General features: G+C 49.1%; 1 protein-coding gene across 1 annotated transcript in view; it reads left to right on the top strand.

The window, feature by feature from the left end:
• LOC147702154 (proton channel OTOP2-like) overlaps window positions 1-13,290 on the top strand; it is a 198,243-nt gene that overhangs the window by 132,262 nt on the left and 52,691 nt on the right. Inside the window, exon 3 of the mRNA XM_086930799.1 lies at window positions 8,152-8,288. Coding sequence (XP_086786925.1) covers window positions 8,152-8,288 — 137 coding nt within the window. The remainder of the gene's footprint in view (window positions 1-8,151; window positions 8,289-13,290) is intronic.

The following is a 13,290-nucleotide window of genomic DNA, read 5'->3' as shown; positions in this document are numbered from 1 at the left end:
GGGTGGTATAAATAGGAGGCAGAACCAAAATTAAGACCAGGGAAAACCTGGTCTTACCCTGGCACAACGAGGAGAAATGTTTCCTTTTCCTCGTTATTGCTGTTTCCATGTGTGCTGGTCTGTGCCACACACATGGAAACAGCAAAACACCTTTGATTGTTTATGTACGGGGAGGTCCCCCTTCCAGCACATTAACAATCATTTAAAAAAAGTGCAGTTTTGCAACTTATGTGTGTGCTGCATTATGCAGCACACATAGAAGTTACAAAACGGTATTTAAAGATTGTTTATGTGCAGATGGGGTCCCCTTTATCTCTTACCTCTACAGTGGACCTTCGCGCTAACTATGTTCTTTTCAAGGAATACCTGAAACCCCGCTACTGTCTGCTGCCACAGACGACAGCCAAATTTAAGGAGCAATTTCGACAGCCCGGTGCCATCTAAGGAGTTGTTGAATTGTCATTACTTAGTAATACATGGGCAGAAATTGTCAATTCCTTTCAGTGAGAACATTTCAGTGCACAAATGCGACTTAAGGCATACTAGAAGAGGATCAGCCTTAGAGTGCTGTGCAGCCGTATCTTTGTGCATCTACGCTTGGTGCCGCAGCCTCATAACTGGCACTGAAAGCTCACTGGTCGTGCGATACAGTCTAGTGGTGGCTTTCTGAGTCTCCTTACTACAGTCCATCCTTCCATCCTTCTGTTGCAGTAACTGACAATTAAGGGTAAGAAGCACTGGAGAGGGCTGGGAAGGGGAGGTAGAGGTAGGTTGTACACTTGTTGAGTCATCAGCTAGATATTATGGGTTTATATGGTCAGACGTTCCTGAAACGGGAACATGGGCCAAGCAACGCTAGTCACATGCTAAATACACATATCAAAACAAATGTGATGTTGCATGAATGTTCTGGGTACTTGCTCATTGCACTTCAATACATTAGGTGGTATTAGACTGACTCCCAGTTGAGGAACTATGCCTGTTCTCTGCATTATAGCACCCCATAAAAACAACCCAAAATGCGAATACATCCTGAAAATGGATTGGCTTGGGCCTCTGTGGAGAGGCTAAGGAATACTATCCACAGATCAGTTTTCAGCTTCAAATTGTAGGATAAAGGGGTGGATGTGGCCGCATACCACGTGACAATTGAAAACACCTTTGGGAAGGTTTAAAACTTTCCAGTCCCTACTCTCAAACCTCTCTCCAGAATGCAGACAAGACCCCAAAAAATCAGAAACATTTGATCTCCAAGAAGAGACAATATGCCCTGAAAAAGTTCACTGGCTATTTGTGCAAACTTCTGATGTCGGTAGGGATGCACGTTGAAATGGTATGTGCAATGTTGTGGCCATTTCAGTGTTTAAAATATGTGGGCAGCTACAATTCTAAGCTGCAATATTTCTGTGCCTTGTTAGGTTTCCCAACAGTCAGCTTTCACTGTCTGATGCTGCTGACCTATTGTCAACATTGCATTATGCATAGGGGGGGCTTTGGGTCATCGCTTTGCTTATGATTAAATGGTTTTCTTGTCTATCTCATTTACCTACTCCTTACTCAATGTCTTTCACCCTTATTTCAGTGTTTGTCCTTCTCCTACGGCATGTCTTGCTCTTGTTTACATCAATTTTGATTGGATAACTTGTAGCCTTTCACTGCTCACATGAGGGGACTACTTCTGTAAATCATCTTTCAGCGTTTTAGGGAATGCACTGGTTTCCTCCTTCTAACCCCCATCCACTAACTATGATCCTTTGCCCTCTGCTTGCCGGCGCTTTCCCTACTACTCCTCTTTTCAATCCTGCATTGCATTTTTTTCAATAATTTTTCTTTTTTTCGTGATAGCGCAGGAAATGTACACTATTGCCGGGCTGCTTGCTCTCCCATTCTTAGGTACCAGGTTCTCCCCTTCCTTTTTTTTTTTTTAAAACTTTATTTTTGTCGCAGATTCATTTAGCATATAAACAGTTGTTCTGACAGTTCCATCAGTAATACCTATACTCTGCAGGTCTACAGGTGAACTTCACACAGCCCATCAGCCCACATCCCGAAAGCCGGGCGGCCGTAGGTGGTAACGTGCCAGAACTGATGGAGAACATAGCGATGCATCTGTACGGCAGGATATTCTGATCCGCTTTTTTTTTTGTTCCCCCCCCCCAACAAAATGTTAATTTTATTGATCAGGTAAAGTATAAATGCAGTCCTCCACCGTCAGGAGAGCCCTGCCACAGTATCAAGCATATAGGAGCACGATGCAAACCCAATCAGAAACAACCCCACCCGACCCTCCACCACCCAGAACCCCCCAACGATCCAGCTACCCACCCCTTATCCCTCCCCAACCCCGTGCACGTAATCATTGCCGATCACCAGTAATCATTCGTATCCAGTAAGAGAGCCAGAGTCTCCTCAGGCCTGCTGCCCGTCCATCGAAACCACTTCGTCATCCGGCTCCACAGGGGGATCCAGTGTCAAACCCCTATATTCCGCCCACCTCTTCCAGATCTTGAAATGCTTACGGAGGCACCCTCTCGCTTCAAACACCGGGCGCTCCAACCCCATACAATAATCCATCCCTGCCTTCCAAGCACTCAACGGGGGGGCCCGATCACTCTTCCACTCCCACGCCAAGTCTCGCTTGGCAACGATAAGGCCCAGCAACAACAGATGACGCTTGTAGATGTTTCCTCCAACACCCTCCAGTATGTGGAGAAGGGCCAGACGATGGGTCTGGGGAAGATCCCATCCCAGTACCTCCGATAGACAGCCCCAATAACCCCTCCAGAACCGGGTCAGACCAGTACAGGACCACACAGTATGCAACAGCGTACCCATTTCAGCACCACATCGCAGACACTCCGGGGACCCAATCAAGCCCACCTTCCACAACCGCTCTCGCGTATAGTAGGCCCTATGTAGATATTTGAATTGAATCAGTCGCAGGCGCACCGCAATAGCAGTCCCTCGCGGGGACTCCAGAGCCTCTCTCCAATCTCCCCTTCCTTTTTTAGGTTTAAAGCATTTTTATTAAACATTTACAAAAGAAAATAGAGACAGTCGTAGCCTAAGTCAGTGCAATGATACAACCATACAGGAGCACAACCAGTGCGTAGAAGTTCCGCCATAAGAGTGTCCGTTAAGGCATGGTGTCTGGTGCGTATGCTGCAACAACAATCTCAGCAAAAAGGGAGAAAAAAAACACACCCCTCCCAACAACACCCCCCTCCCTCCCCGTCCCCTGAACCCCCGTCCACCCTCCCCCCGTACAGTACTAAATTCGCCCTCCCGCAGCACCTCCCACAAATCATCCTCCCTTCACAGCTGACCATAACGCCAACTCAGTGGGCAGTGGGGTCCATTTGAGTCGTTAATCTCAATAAGCGGAGATAACGGGGGCATGTAAGTTCTCTAAACTCTGTCACAAGTAGTGAGTGAAAAGGCTGCCACAGGTCAACAAACTGCTCCACCTCTCCCGCTACCATGAGAGACAACTTCTCCATCCCTAGAACATGCCACAATCTGTGAAGCCAGCCTGTAGTGGAGGGGAGTATGGTGGTGCGCCAATGAATGAGTATGTTTTGAACAGTCGAACCCAGTGCGATCGCTATCTGCCGACCCCTACGAGACTTCAAAGGGTACATCAGTCCGTTGGGCCACATATCAGGCTGTGAGGGCCACTGAACTTGGTGCCTCACCCCTGTCCTCCCGCACTGTAGGTGAAGCTGGTCTGGATCCTTGCCTAGAACCTCGCCGTCGCGGGATATGCTGCCAGCCATCTCTGGTCATCCTCCGCCTTTGAGGTGCCTGCTCTCCCTCCTCCGCCATATCAATGCCCAGCACATCACACGTGTCTCTGAGCGAGCGAAGCTGGTGTAGCTTCCCATTCCAACGGAAAATGATGCGAAATGGGTGCCCCCACGAGTACGGCGTTTCCTTTTCCCGTAGAGAATCCGTGGCCACCTTGAATGCACGTCGTTTTCTGAGAGTAATCGTTGAGAGGTCCTGGAAGAGGGCCACTGGGTAATCCCTTAGTTGCAAAGGTTCCCACTTCCTTACTTCTCGGAGGATACGTTCCTTAAGCACGTAGTCAGGCAGGAAGGCAAGAATGTCCGGCGGCGGGGCTGGAGGAGTCTGAGCCTGGCCCACCCTGTGGGCTCTGTTGATCCGAATCTGAAATGCCGCGTCCTCTCCCAGGATCTCCATGAACAACACCTGGAGAAACCCAGCCACATCCGCATCTTCCTCCTTGGATGGCACTCCCCGGACCTGTATGTTGTTTTGCTGGGATCTGTTCTCGAGGTCCTCGATATGTGCCTGGAGGTCCAATTGTTGGTCATGTAACCGCAGGACTTCCTGTTGCAGATAAGCAATTTCTTCATCTCGAGAGTGTCCAGCAGTCTCCATGGTAGCCACTTGTTCTCCGAGGCTGTCCACCTCACGTCGCACCTCTCTAACCTCCCCGCCACTTCCTGTTTCAGCGTGTGGAAGTCCTCACACAGGGAGTTGAAGAGGGTCTCCAAAAAGGACCTGGTGATGGGGACTTCTCCTCCTTCCGCTCCCCGCGCGGCTCCGGATGTGCCCGGGGAGTTGGGCCCCTTCTCTCCTTTCGGTTGTCCCCTGGCTAACAGCTATGGGAGGGTCCGATCTCCCTTCTTTCCACGTTGCCCTGCCATTGCGGTGCCCCACACTGCAGTCGCTCTGCACACAGCCGGCTGCTACGGTCACCCACCTGCACTGCCACAGTTCTCCGGCCTACGCCGCACCAATATCCGCAACCTTGGGCGCGTTAGAGAGACAGCCCTTCTACTCTGATCCGTTGCAGTGTAGGCCGTCGGGCCCTTGATATTCGTAGCTCCACAACTGGGGCTCCGCCCAACCAACGAGTCTCCCTCCTCTCTGCAGGCCTTCGGTGTGCTCCGGGGTTCACAGTACCCCTATCCGGGTTCCGCCACTTCTCCTCGGCCGCGGGGTTAGACCAGGTGCATCTCAACCGCACCGGACCACCAGTCTATGGCGCAGAGGAGGCCACAAGAGTCATGCCGATGCCGGGGGGGTGAGGGGCGGAGGACAAGCCCAGTGGGCAGCCAAGCCGTTGCAATCCCACCGCACCCTCACCAGAGTCCAGTCCTCCCTCCCCGGTGAAGCGCCGTCTTCCGGACCTCAGCGAAGCCTGCGGTCTACTTCGAGCCTCCCCACCTCCAGGTCAAGCGGGGGGGCCGCCGCCACCTCTGGGGCTCACCTCTGTCGACACTGAGTCCGCCGCAGGAGTTGCTTGGTCCCGATCTCCGGTCTTCGTCTCACCTGAAGCATAGGCCGCAACACCGGCCTAGAGTAGGCGCCTTCCGGGTTCGTCGCCCTTCCACTCCGGGCCACCGCAGGGCAGATTCCTCTCTCTGCTCCGCGTCCAGGGAGGCAGTCTCCCAGGCACCCCCGCGTCTCACTGGTGAGGCCCACGCTCCGCCTCCGTTCCTCCGTTCCTCCGGTCTTACCGGATCTCTCGACCGCTTCACCTTGGCGCCAGGCTTGCGCCCGAGGCTGGCGCAGACACAGGCCGCCGCGCACCTCGGTGCTGCCTCACACTGGCTGATGCTGCTACCTCTCCGTCAGCCACTCTGCTCGCGATCCCTGTGCAGTTGGCTCCGGCGAACGGTCCGAGCAGGCTCTCAGCTGGTCAGCGGAGGGAGGCCGCAGTCCCCGTCCTCGCTTCGTCTCTTGGGCCGACGAGACTCCTCCCCGTTCCGGCCCACTCCAGGCGCAGTCGCGCCTCGGGGACAACCAGCGGCAATCCAAGCCTCCTTGCAGGCGAATCCACCACTTCTTCGGTTCGCTCACTGCCACACGGTGCCCAACGTCCCCGGCCCCCACTAGAAGCGCCGGGGGGGGATCGCGCTGCTTAGAGGCACCGGGATGGCTGGGATCGGAGGAGCTCACAGGGGACACGTCCTCTCACTCCGCCATCTTGGCCCCCTTCCTTTTTTAAACAAATTATTTGCTGCACACTGCTACCAGACCCCTTGCTTTACTCTATTAAAATTCATGCTCAAACGTTTTTGGGGTTTTAATTCACTTTTTGACAGCAGACATCTTTTGTAAATAAAATCCAAAATTAGCTGCCAGTGGGCCACCATAATGGTGCACACATTACAGGGCATCATGGAATGCTTTTTCTTTAAAACAAAACATTATAAAAGGCCTTTATAGGAGCGCATGTGTGATGATACACTAGTGTCCATCTTGGAATAGTTTTGCTCTAAAGGAAGCCAAAATGGCTGCCCATGCGTCCGCAAGTATGCACATGATTGACGAAACACCAGCAACCATCTTGGAATCTTTTAATTTAACTTAAAGCAATGCCAAAGAAAGCTAGCATTGTCAGAGCGAAGAGCTCTGTAGCTCATCATAACAAGCATTTACAATGCAATGGTCTCTGCTTTGTTAAAGTTAGAGCTATTGGCATTGCAAATGGCATTTTCTTCATTTTTTTTATTTTAAAACAGAAATAAATGGTATTGTCATTTACAATGGCAATAGGTGAGCATTAGAGAGTAGTAGAGGGTAATAGCGGACACAGCGCCACACACACACAGAGCCACACACACAGACACACACACACAGAGCCACACACACGGACACACACACAGAGCCAGACACACACACAGAGCCACACACACAGACACACAAACAGAGCCACACACAGAGCCACACACACAGAGCCACACACACAGTGCCACACACACAGTGCCAAAAACATAGACCCCACCACACACACAGAGCCCAACACACACACACAGACAGAGCCCAACACACACACACAGACCGAGTCCAACACACACACACAGACAGAGCAACACACACACACAGAGGGAACAGGGACCAGGAAGCAGAGGCACGAAAAACCAGATCACAAGCAGGGAAGCAGAGGCACGAAAAACCGGATCACAAGCAGGGAAGCAGAGGCACGAAAAACCAGATCTGCACGTCACCGTCGCGAGTATCAGTCATATTAAAATCAGGCAACTGTCACAAACGTACCTTTGTGTTTTGTGTTCCTAACAATTACACAATTTGGGCAGTCAACTGGCCTTTCTTTTTGTTTGTCCCGCATTAGGATTAGTCAACTGACCTTTCTTTTTGTTTGTCCCGCATTAGGATTGGCTGTCCAGATGCTCGCAGTACCGGAACAAGCCGGGCCCCGAGGGACAGACACTCAGAGACCACCATGTTTCTCCGAGGTGAGGCAGGAATGCCTCGGAGAAACCAGCTTCATTTTGGGATTCGGGCGTGGTTTTCTTTCTCTCCTCTTTCCATTGGCTGGAAGGTAAAATTCCAGCCAATGGTAAGAGGAGAGAAAGAAAACAAGAAAGAAGCGAAAAAAGACGCGCCCGAATCCGAAAAAGACGGAGTGACGCTCCTCTCCTCCAATGGCTGGCCTCTGTTTAGGAAGCCAGCCAATGGAGAAAAGGGGCGGGTTCAAGCCCCACTCTAGAAAACATTAAATCTCAGAGCGAGACTGCGCAAGCGCAGCCTACGGTCCGACACCTAAAAAGCAAAACCTTTGCCCACACTTGTCACTGGTCATTTTTGGCACAGCGGATAGTTGGTTATGCAAGTGCTGCATAATTATTTCGCGTAATTATTTCGCGTGAAATCTGATGCCATTTGTTGTCTGGAGGTGCATGTTGCAGCATCTCTATGTGATTGTCACCATATTTGTCACCATATTTGTGCCTATTTGCAGCTTTACCTCATGCTCCCAAACGTTCTTATAATGCAAAAAAGTTCCTCTTATTGAGTAAAGATGTATTGAATCCCAATGATCATGGTGTGAAGAAATGTAACAGGGCTAAAATGCATGAATAGTAATTACAAATATGCAACCGTACTGGTTTAATCTGATTAACTGATGCACAGAGCAGGCATTCACAAAGAGTTGAACTATAACTATTCTTTGTCGAATGCATTTGCTGTGAATTGAACTGTAACAATTATTTGAACAACGCATTTACTGTGAGTTGAAGTCTACAACCATTCTTTGTCTAATGTGGCCTGATTCTTGTCTTGGCATATGAAAGGCATAATTTGTGATTGTGTTTGTGATTGCTGCACGTGGCGCCAGATTATGAAGACTGACACTTCTTCCTCGTTGGACAGGTGGCCTCCTCCTCTTCGGACTATGCACTCTGGCATTGGACGGGTTCAAAATTGCAATCCAAATAGACAAAAACAACTCCAGACCTACTCTTATGATCATCTTCCCCGTGATCCAAGCTGTGTTCGTGATTGTTCAGGTGAGAGCAGTGATATACTTCTTGTTCCCCGCTCTGAGGGATCACAGTAGTCTCCGGGCCCCCCACTAACATTCCTGCTTAGTTTAAATCTCTGGCTCTCTGCCTGCTGCATCCTCTCAGTTCCCAGTGGAGAACCAATTGTTATACGGAGACTCTTGCTAAATGAAGCCGAATGTCACCCCAAAAAAAATCCATGCATAGCATTGGGAACCCCTACAGTTTTGGAGTAACATTATTGGCATATTGTCGTGAATGCATTCATTTATTTCAACGCTTAATTTGAACCTGGGGTTTCCGTTGCTTGGTACCAGCACTTAATTGTCAACACCCATGTTTGTGACAGTTTGCCACAGGGTGGTACTTACTGGCTCATCTAGAGATGACCACAACAACAGTTAATTATTTATTCAATATACATTAACAGGGACTGTTGCCTGCTTCCCAAGCCATCCTTAAAGCTTTGGGGGCTTGAAATTGTACGACTTGTCACACTTGTTAGGAGTGTAATGGTTAGGAGTTGTGTTGTTACTATCATTGGCAGCATGGCAGAGGCAATGTGTGGTGCAAGCTGCAGTGGCCTCCTACCGAGAATCCTGACACTTATTCTTTTACAAATTAAGCACTGATTTATTTATGGGTATTTGTAAAGCACGTTGTACAACACTCTCTAAAGGTCTCTTGCTGATGCCAGACAAAAGTAATGCAGAAAGGGGAAGCCTTAGAATCTCTGCCCCCCCACCCCCCCGACCAGCATACATCTGAGTTGGAAGGACCCAGTGCCACAGATGGAAGTCAGTGTGTGCATACAGCAATCTTTCTCTCTTTTCCTCAGTCCATTTTGAAATGATTCAATCTGAAGGGAGTGGGAGCTGACTCCACAATCTGTGGCAACCACTCCCACCAAACTTATTGTATTTGAATGGATGCTGAGAAAACATGGAGCCAAAAACCCCTGCTTGATCACTTTCAAATCACAGCCTTTTTCTAATCCCACTTAGTCAGCAATGATAGCTAGGATTTCAGTGTTGCTGCTGTATGTGCCATTTAAATGGACTCCTGGCTGAGCACTCCCACGCCAGCAAGCACTAACAGCACCAGGAATGGAGTTTTAGGCTCTATAAATTTGCCCTACCTAAACGCTAGCAGCAGAGCACCCAAGGATCCCATTATTTCACCCGTGCCATGTGACTTATGCCTAGAGTGCTCAGCGCCCCTACGCCAGCACCGCAAAAACTGGTGACAAAGATGGGATCACTTCCCAATAACAAACATGCTTGGGGCATAGCATGATAGTAGGGAAGGAACTGGCTATCAAGGGAAGGTACTGGCACACAATATGGGATGTATGTCATTACTACGCCGTTTTTACACCGCGCTACAATTACAACGCAGGTATCACAACGCAAGTCGTTACAACGACTTGCGCTGTAGGTGCTGGACTTCGGAATAGTAGGATTTACTATTCCAACCCCAGCCTACGCAACAGTAGGGAAGGTGTTGGAATAGTAAATCTACTATTCCTTAGTCTCTAGCGCCATCCAGCGCAAATTGTTGTAAAGAAGACTTGCATTGTGATACCAGCGGTGTAATGGTAACGCGGTGTAAATACAGCGTCATAATGGATGTTCCCCCACAACATGCTACTGTCATTCTACGCTTTCAGAACTTCTACATAGAGCAGTCTTGAAAAGGGAGGTGTAAGTATTGGGGGGGGGTCTGGTTCAAGAACTATGTGCCATTTATAAAAGAAACAAATGAGACCTCAGAGAATTACTCAATGTTGCTGGTGATGATGTAAATAAGCTATCTTTCTCTTTGTCCAATGAAGGAGAAGATGTCAGTTTTAAGTGAGAAGTCACTCATGTGGTGCAAGACCTCAAATGTGCACCACATGGGAATATCAACTATATGTTTCTATATAATGCCAGGATGCACTAGAGAGAGTAAACACAAAAGTAAGCATGACCAATCCATGGCAGTCATTAATCTAGCACTTCCTGCGGGCTATATTATGCACTCTCTCCCTCGCAAGGCCAGAGGTGGAGGTATCGCAGTTGCGGTAAAAACCTGCTATTCCTGCATCTGGAAACCTATCACCATAGCTGGCTGCGAGAGTGCTCTTTTTAACATCGCAGTGAATCCCCATTTCACCTTCACGGGACTTCTAATCTATAGACCACCTGGGCCTGACGTCGCCTTTCGTCAAAGCCTTCCGGAGGTGATTTCCTCCTTGGCTTTAAAAACTGCCAACTTCACGATTATCGGCGACCTCAACCTGCATATGGACGCTCCTCTTTCCAACTCGGTCCATAGCTTGCTGGCTGATTTAGAGGCGTTCCAACTGACCCAAATGGTACAATTTCCAACTCACACAGGCGGCCATCTATTAGATCCCGTTCTGACGAATCTCTCTACGAATATTTCAATGCTCCATCCCAGACCTATGGCATGGACTGACCATCATCTTATTGAATTTCGTATCATTACCTCTTTTTCTCTTCCTAAGAATAACTCTTCTGCCAGCCTTAGACGCCCCTGGAGAAACTTAAATCTAGAGCATTTTCATCAGCTCCTGTTGAAATTTCATCCTTCACCCCCTACTGAAGTTTCCAGCGGCTACGACAGTTTCTGTGAGTGGCTAAATCACTCATTAGACTTACTTATCCCGGCTAAGTGGTGCAAGACTAGATCTAGTCCTTCTAACCCCTGGTACAACGATTCTCTTAAAACACTCAAAATCTCCTGTAAAAAGGCAGAACGCGCGTGGCGCAAAACTTATGATACTGACCTCAAGGCAGCCTATAGGGCCTGCACTAGAGTGTATCATCGGGCTATATGCACGGCCAGGGCTGCGTTTTACTCTCAGGAGATAAAGAACAGTACCAACCCTACCAAGGTCATCTTCAGGGTGTGTAAGGACCTTACTAGTAAAAGGACTGACACTGCTGCTCTTCAACCTTCCAGGACACACTGTGAGGACTTAGCCTCATTTTTTGTCGAAAAGGTGGAGGCTATCTACAAGTCATTCGCTCAGCTTCCTATTGTGGAGACTAGCCCTACGTCTCTGGTTCTCAAACCATTATTGACTATTCCTAGTCCGACATTGGATGGATTCACTGCCCTGACGACTAAAGTTAAATCCGGCTCCCCAGACGACCCCATGAGACCCAACCAATTTCGGGAATTTGCTGAAGGCTGCTATCCTGCTCTGCATGGCCTTATTAATTTGTCCTTCAGCTCGGGTAGTGTTCCTAAAGCTTGGAAACAGGCGACGGTCATTCCCATTCTCAAAAAACCTGCCCTCGACCCTACCAAACCTGAACACTACCGACCTATATCTCTTCTTCCTTGGCCAGCTAAACTGGCAGAAGCTCATGCCAATGCTATTTTATCTTCTCATTTGCAGGAAGCAAATATTTTGGATATCTCCCAAAACGGGTTTCGTGCAGGCCACAGCACAGAAACTGCCCTTCTGGCTGTGGTGGAACACATCAGGCATCTGCTAGATCTGGGCCAGACGGCAGCACTGATCCTTTTGGATCTTAGTGCCGCATTCAACACTGTGTCTCACCAGATTCTGTTACACCGCCTGATGGAAGCGGGAGTCGGAGAGGTGGCACTCGAGTGGTTTTGCTCCTTTCTTAAGGATTGTGCCTTTAAGATTTCTACGCCCCCTTTTGTTTCTGCTTCTCGCCCCATACTCCAGGGTGTCCCCCAAGGGTCAGCCCTAAGCCCTACCTTGTTTAATTTATATGTTCAGCCATTAGCGGAGGTAGTCCATAGTTTTGGTCTCTCCTTAGTGTCATACGCCGATGACACGCAGTTGGCGGTGGCACTTAATGGCGACTCCAATATGGATGCCCCCACTTTTCAGTCAGCCCTAAAAGCTGTGGCAGGCTGGATGGCGAACAATCGGCTCCAACTTAATGCCTCTAAGACCGAGGTCATTATTTTTGGTAGGGAAAGTGAATTATGGGGAGATCAGTGGTGGCCTTCTGATCTTGGCCCTGTCCCCTCCCCTGTGACGGAGGTCAGAAACCTCGGGGTGTGGTTTGACAATAAGCTTTCTTTCACCTCCCACACAAAACGTGTGGCCGGCACTTGTTTCGGCACTCTGCAATGTTTACGACCAATCTTTAAGTTCTTCGATGCGGAGACCAGACAGATTATTGTTCAAGCCCTGGTTCTTACCAGACTGGACTATGCTAGCTCCCTGTTTCTGGGCCTAAATCAGGCTGAGCTATCTCGCCTTCAGAGGGTTCAGAATGCGGCGGCCAGGATGCTTGTTGGCCTTCCTAAGTTTGTCTCGGCACGTCGGACCATTCAGGATCTCCATTGGCTGCCAGTGGGGCAGAGAATTAAATTTAAAGCCTTGTGCCTGACTTTTAAAATTCTTAAAGCAGCCTCCCCTCCTATTCTTGCACATACTATCCAGCATTATGTCCCTGCCAGAGCTCTTCGCTCTGCCGGAGCTAATTTGGCTATGGTGCCGCGTTTTAAAAAATCTAGGATGGGCGGTCGCTCCTTTTCAGTGATGGCAGCATCCCTTTGGAATTCTCTGCCTGCTTCATTGCGCTCCATTCCTGAGTTGTTTCCGTTTAGGAAGGCACTTAAAACCTTCCTTTTTGCCACAATTTAGACCCATTTCTTCTCCACTGTTCTTCCTTACCCCTTTTCTGTCGTGTTGTGTTATTACTCTCCAAAGCGCCGGGACGCCACTTTGCTGTGGCATCCGTGCGCTATACAAAAATCATATAACATAACATAACATAACATATAGTAAGGCAAATACAAGCACAGGCATCGGAGAACAAATAATTCAAAGCTGCCAATCTTAAAACTGAGAGGAATTCTTCTGAGAGAACCTGGAATCACACTGTCGGAGATGACAGAGCGTGCACACTACACTGAGCTGTTTAAAGCATAAACCTCTGACATACAGGCAACAAGGATGACTGTGAAGGGTCAACAGGAGCCGGGAAAGGCACAGAATTGAATAACC

The sequence above is a fragment of the Lissotriton vulgaris genome, chromosome 7 (genome assembly GCF_964263255.1).
Source record: "Lissotriton vulgaris chromosome 7, aLisVul1.2, whole genome shotgun sequence".
NCBI lineage: Eukaryota > Metazoa > Chordata > Amphibia > Caudata > Salamandridae > Lissotriton > Lissotriton vulgaris.
Note: the sequence above shows the minus strand (reverse complement) of the source record. Positions and strands in the feature narration are given on the sequence as shown.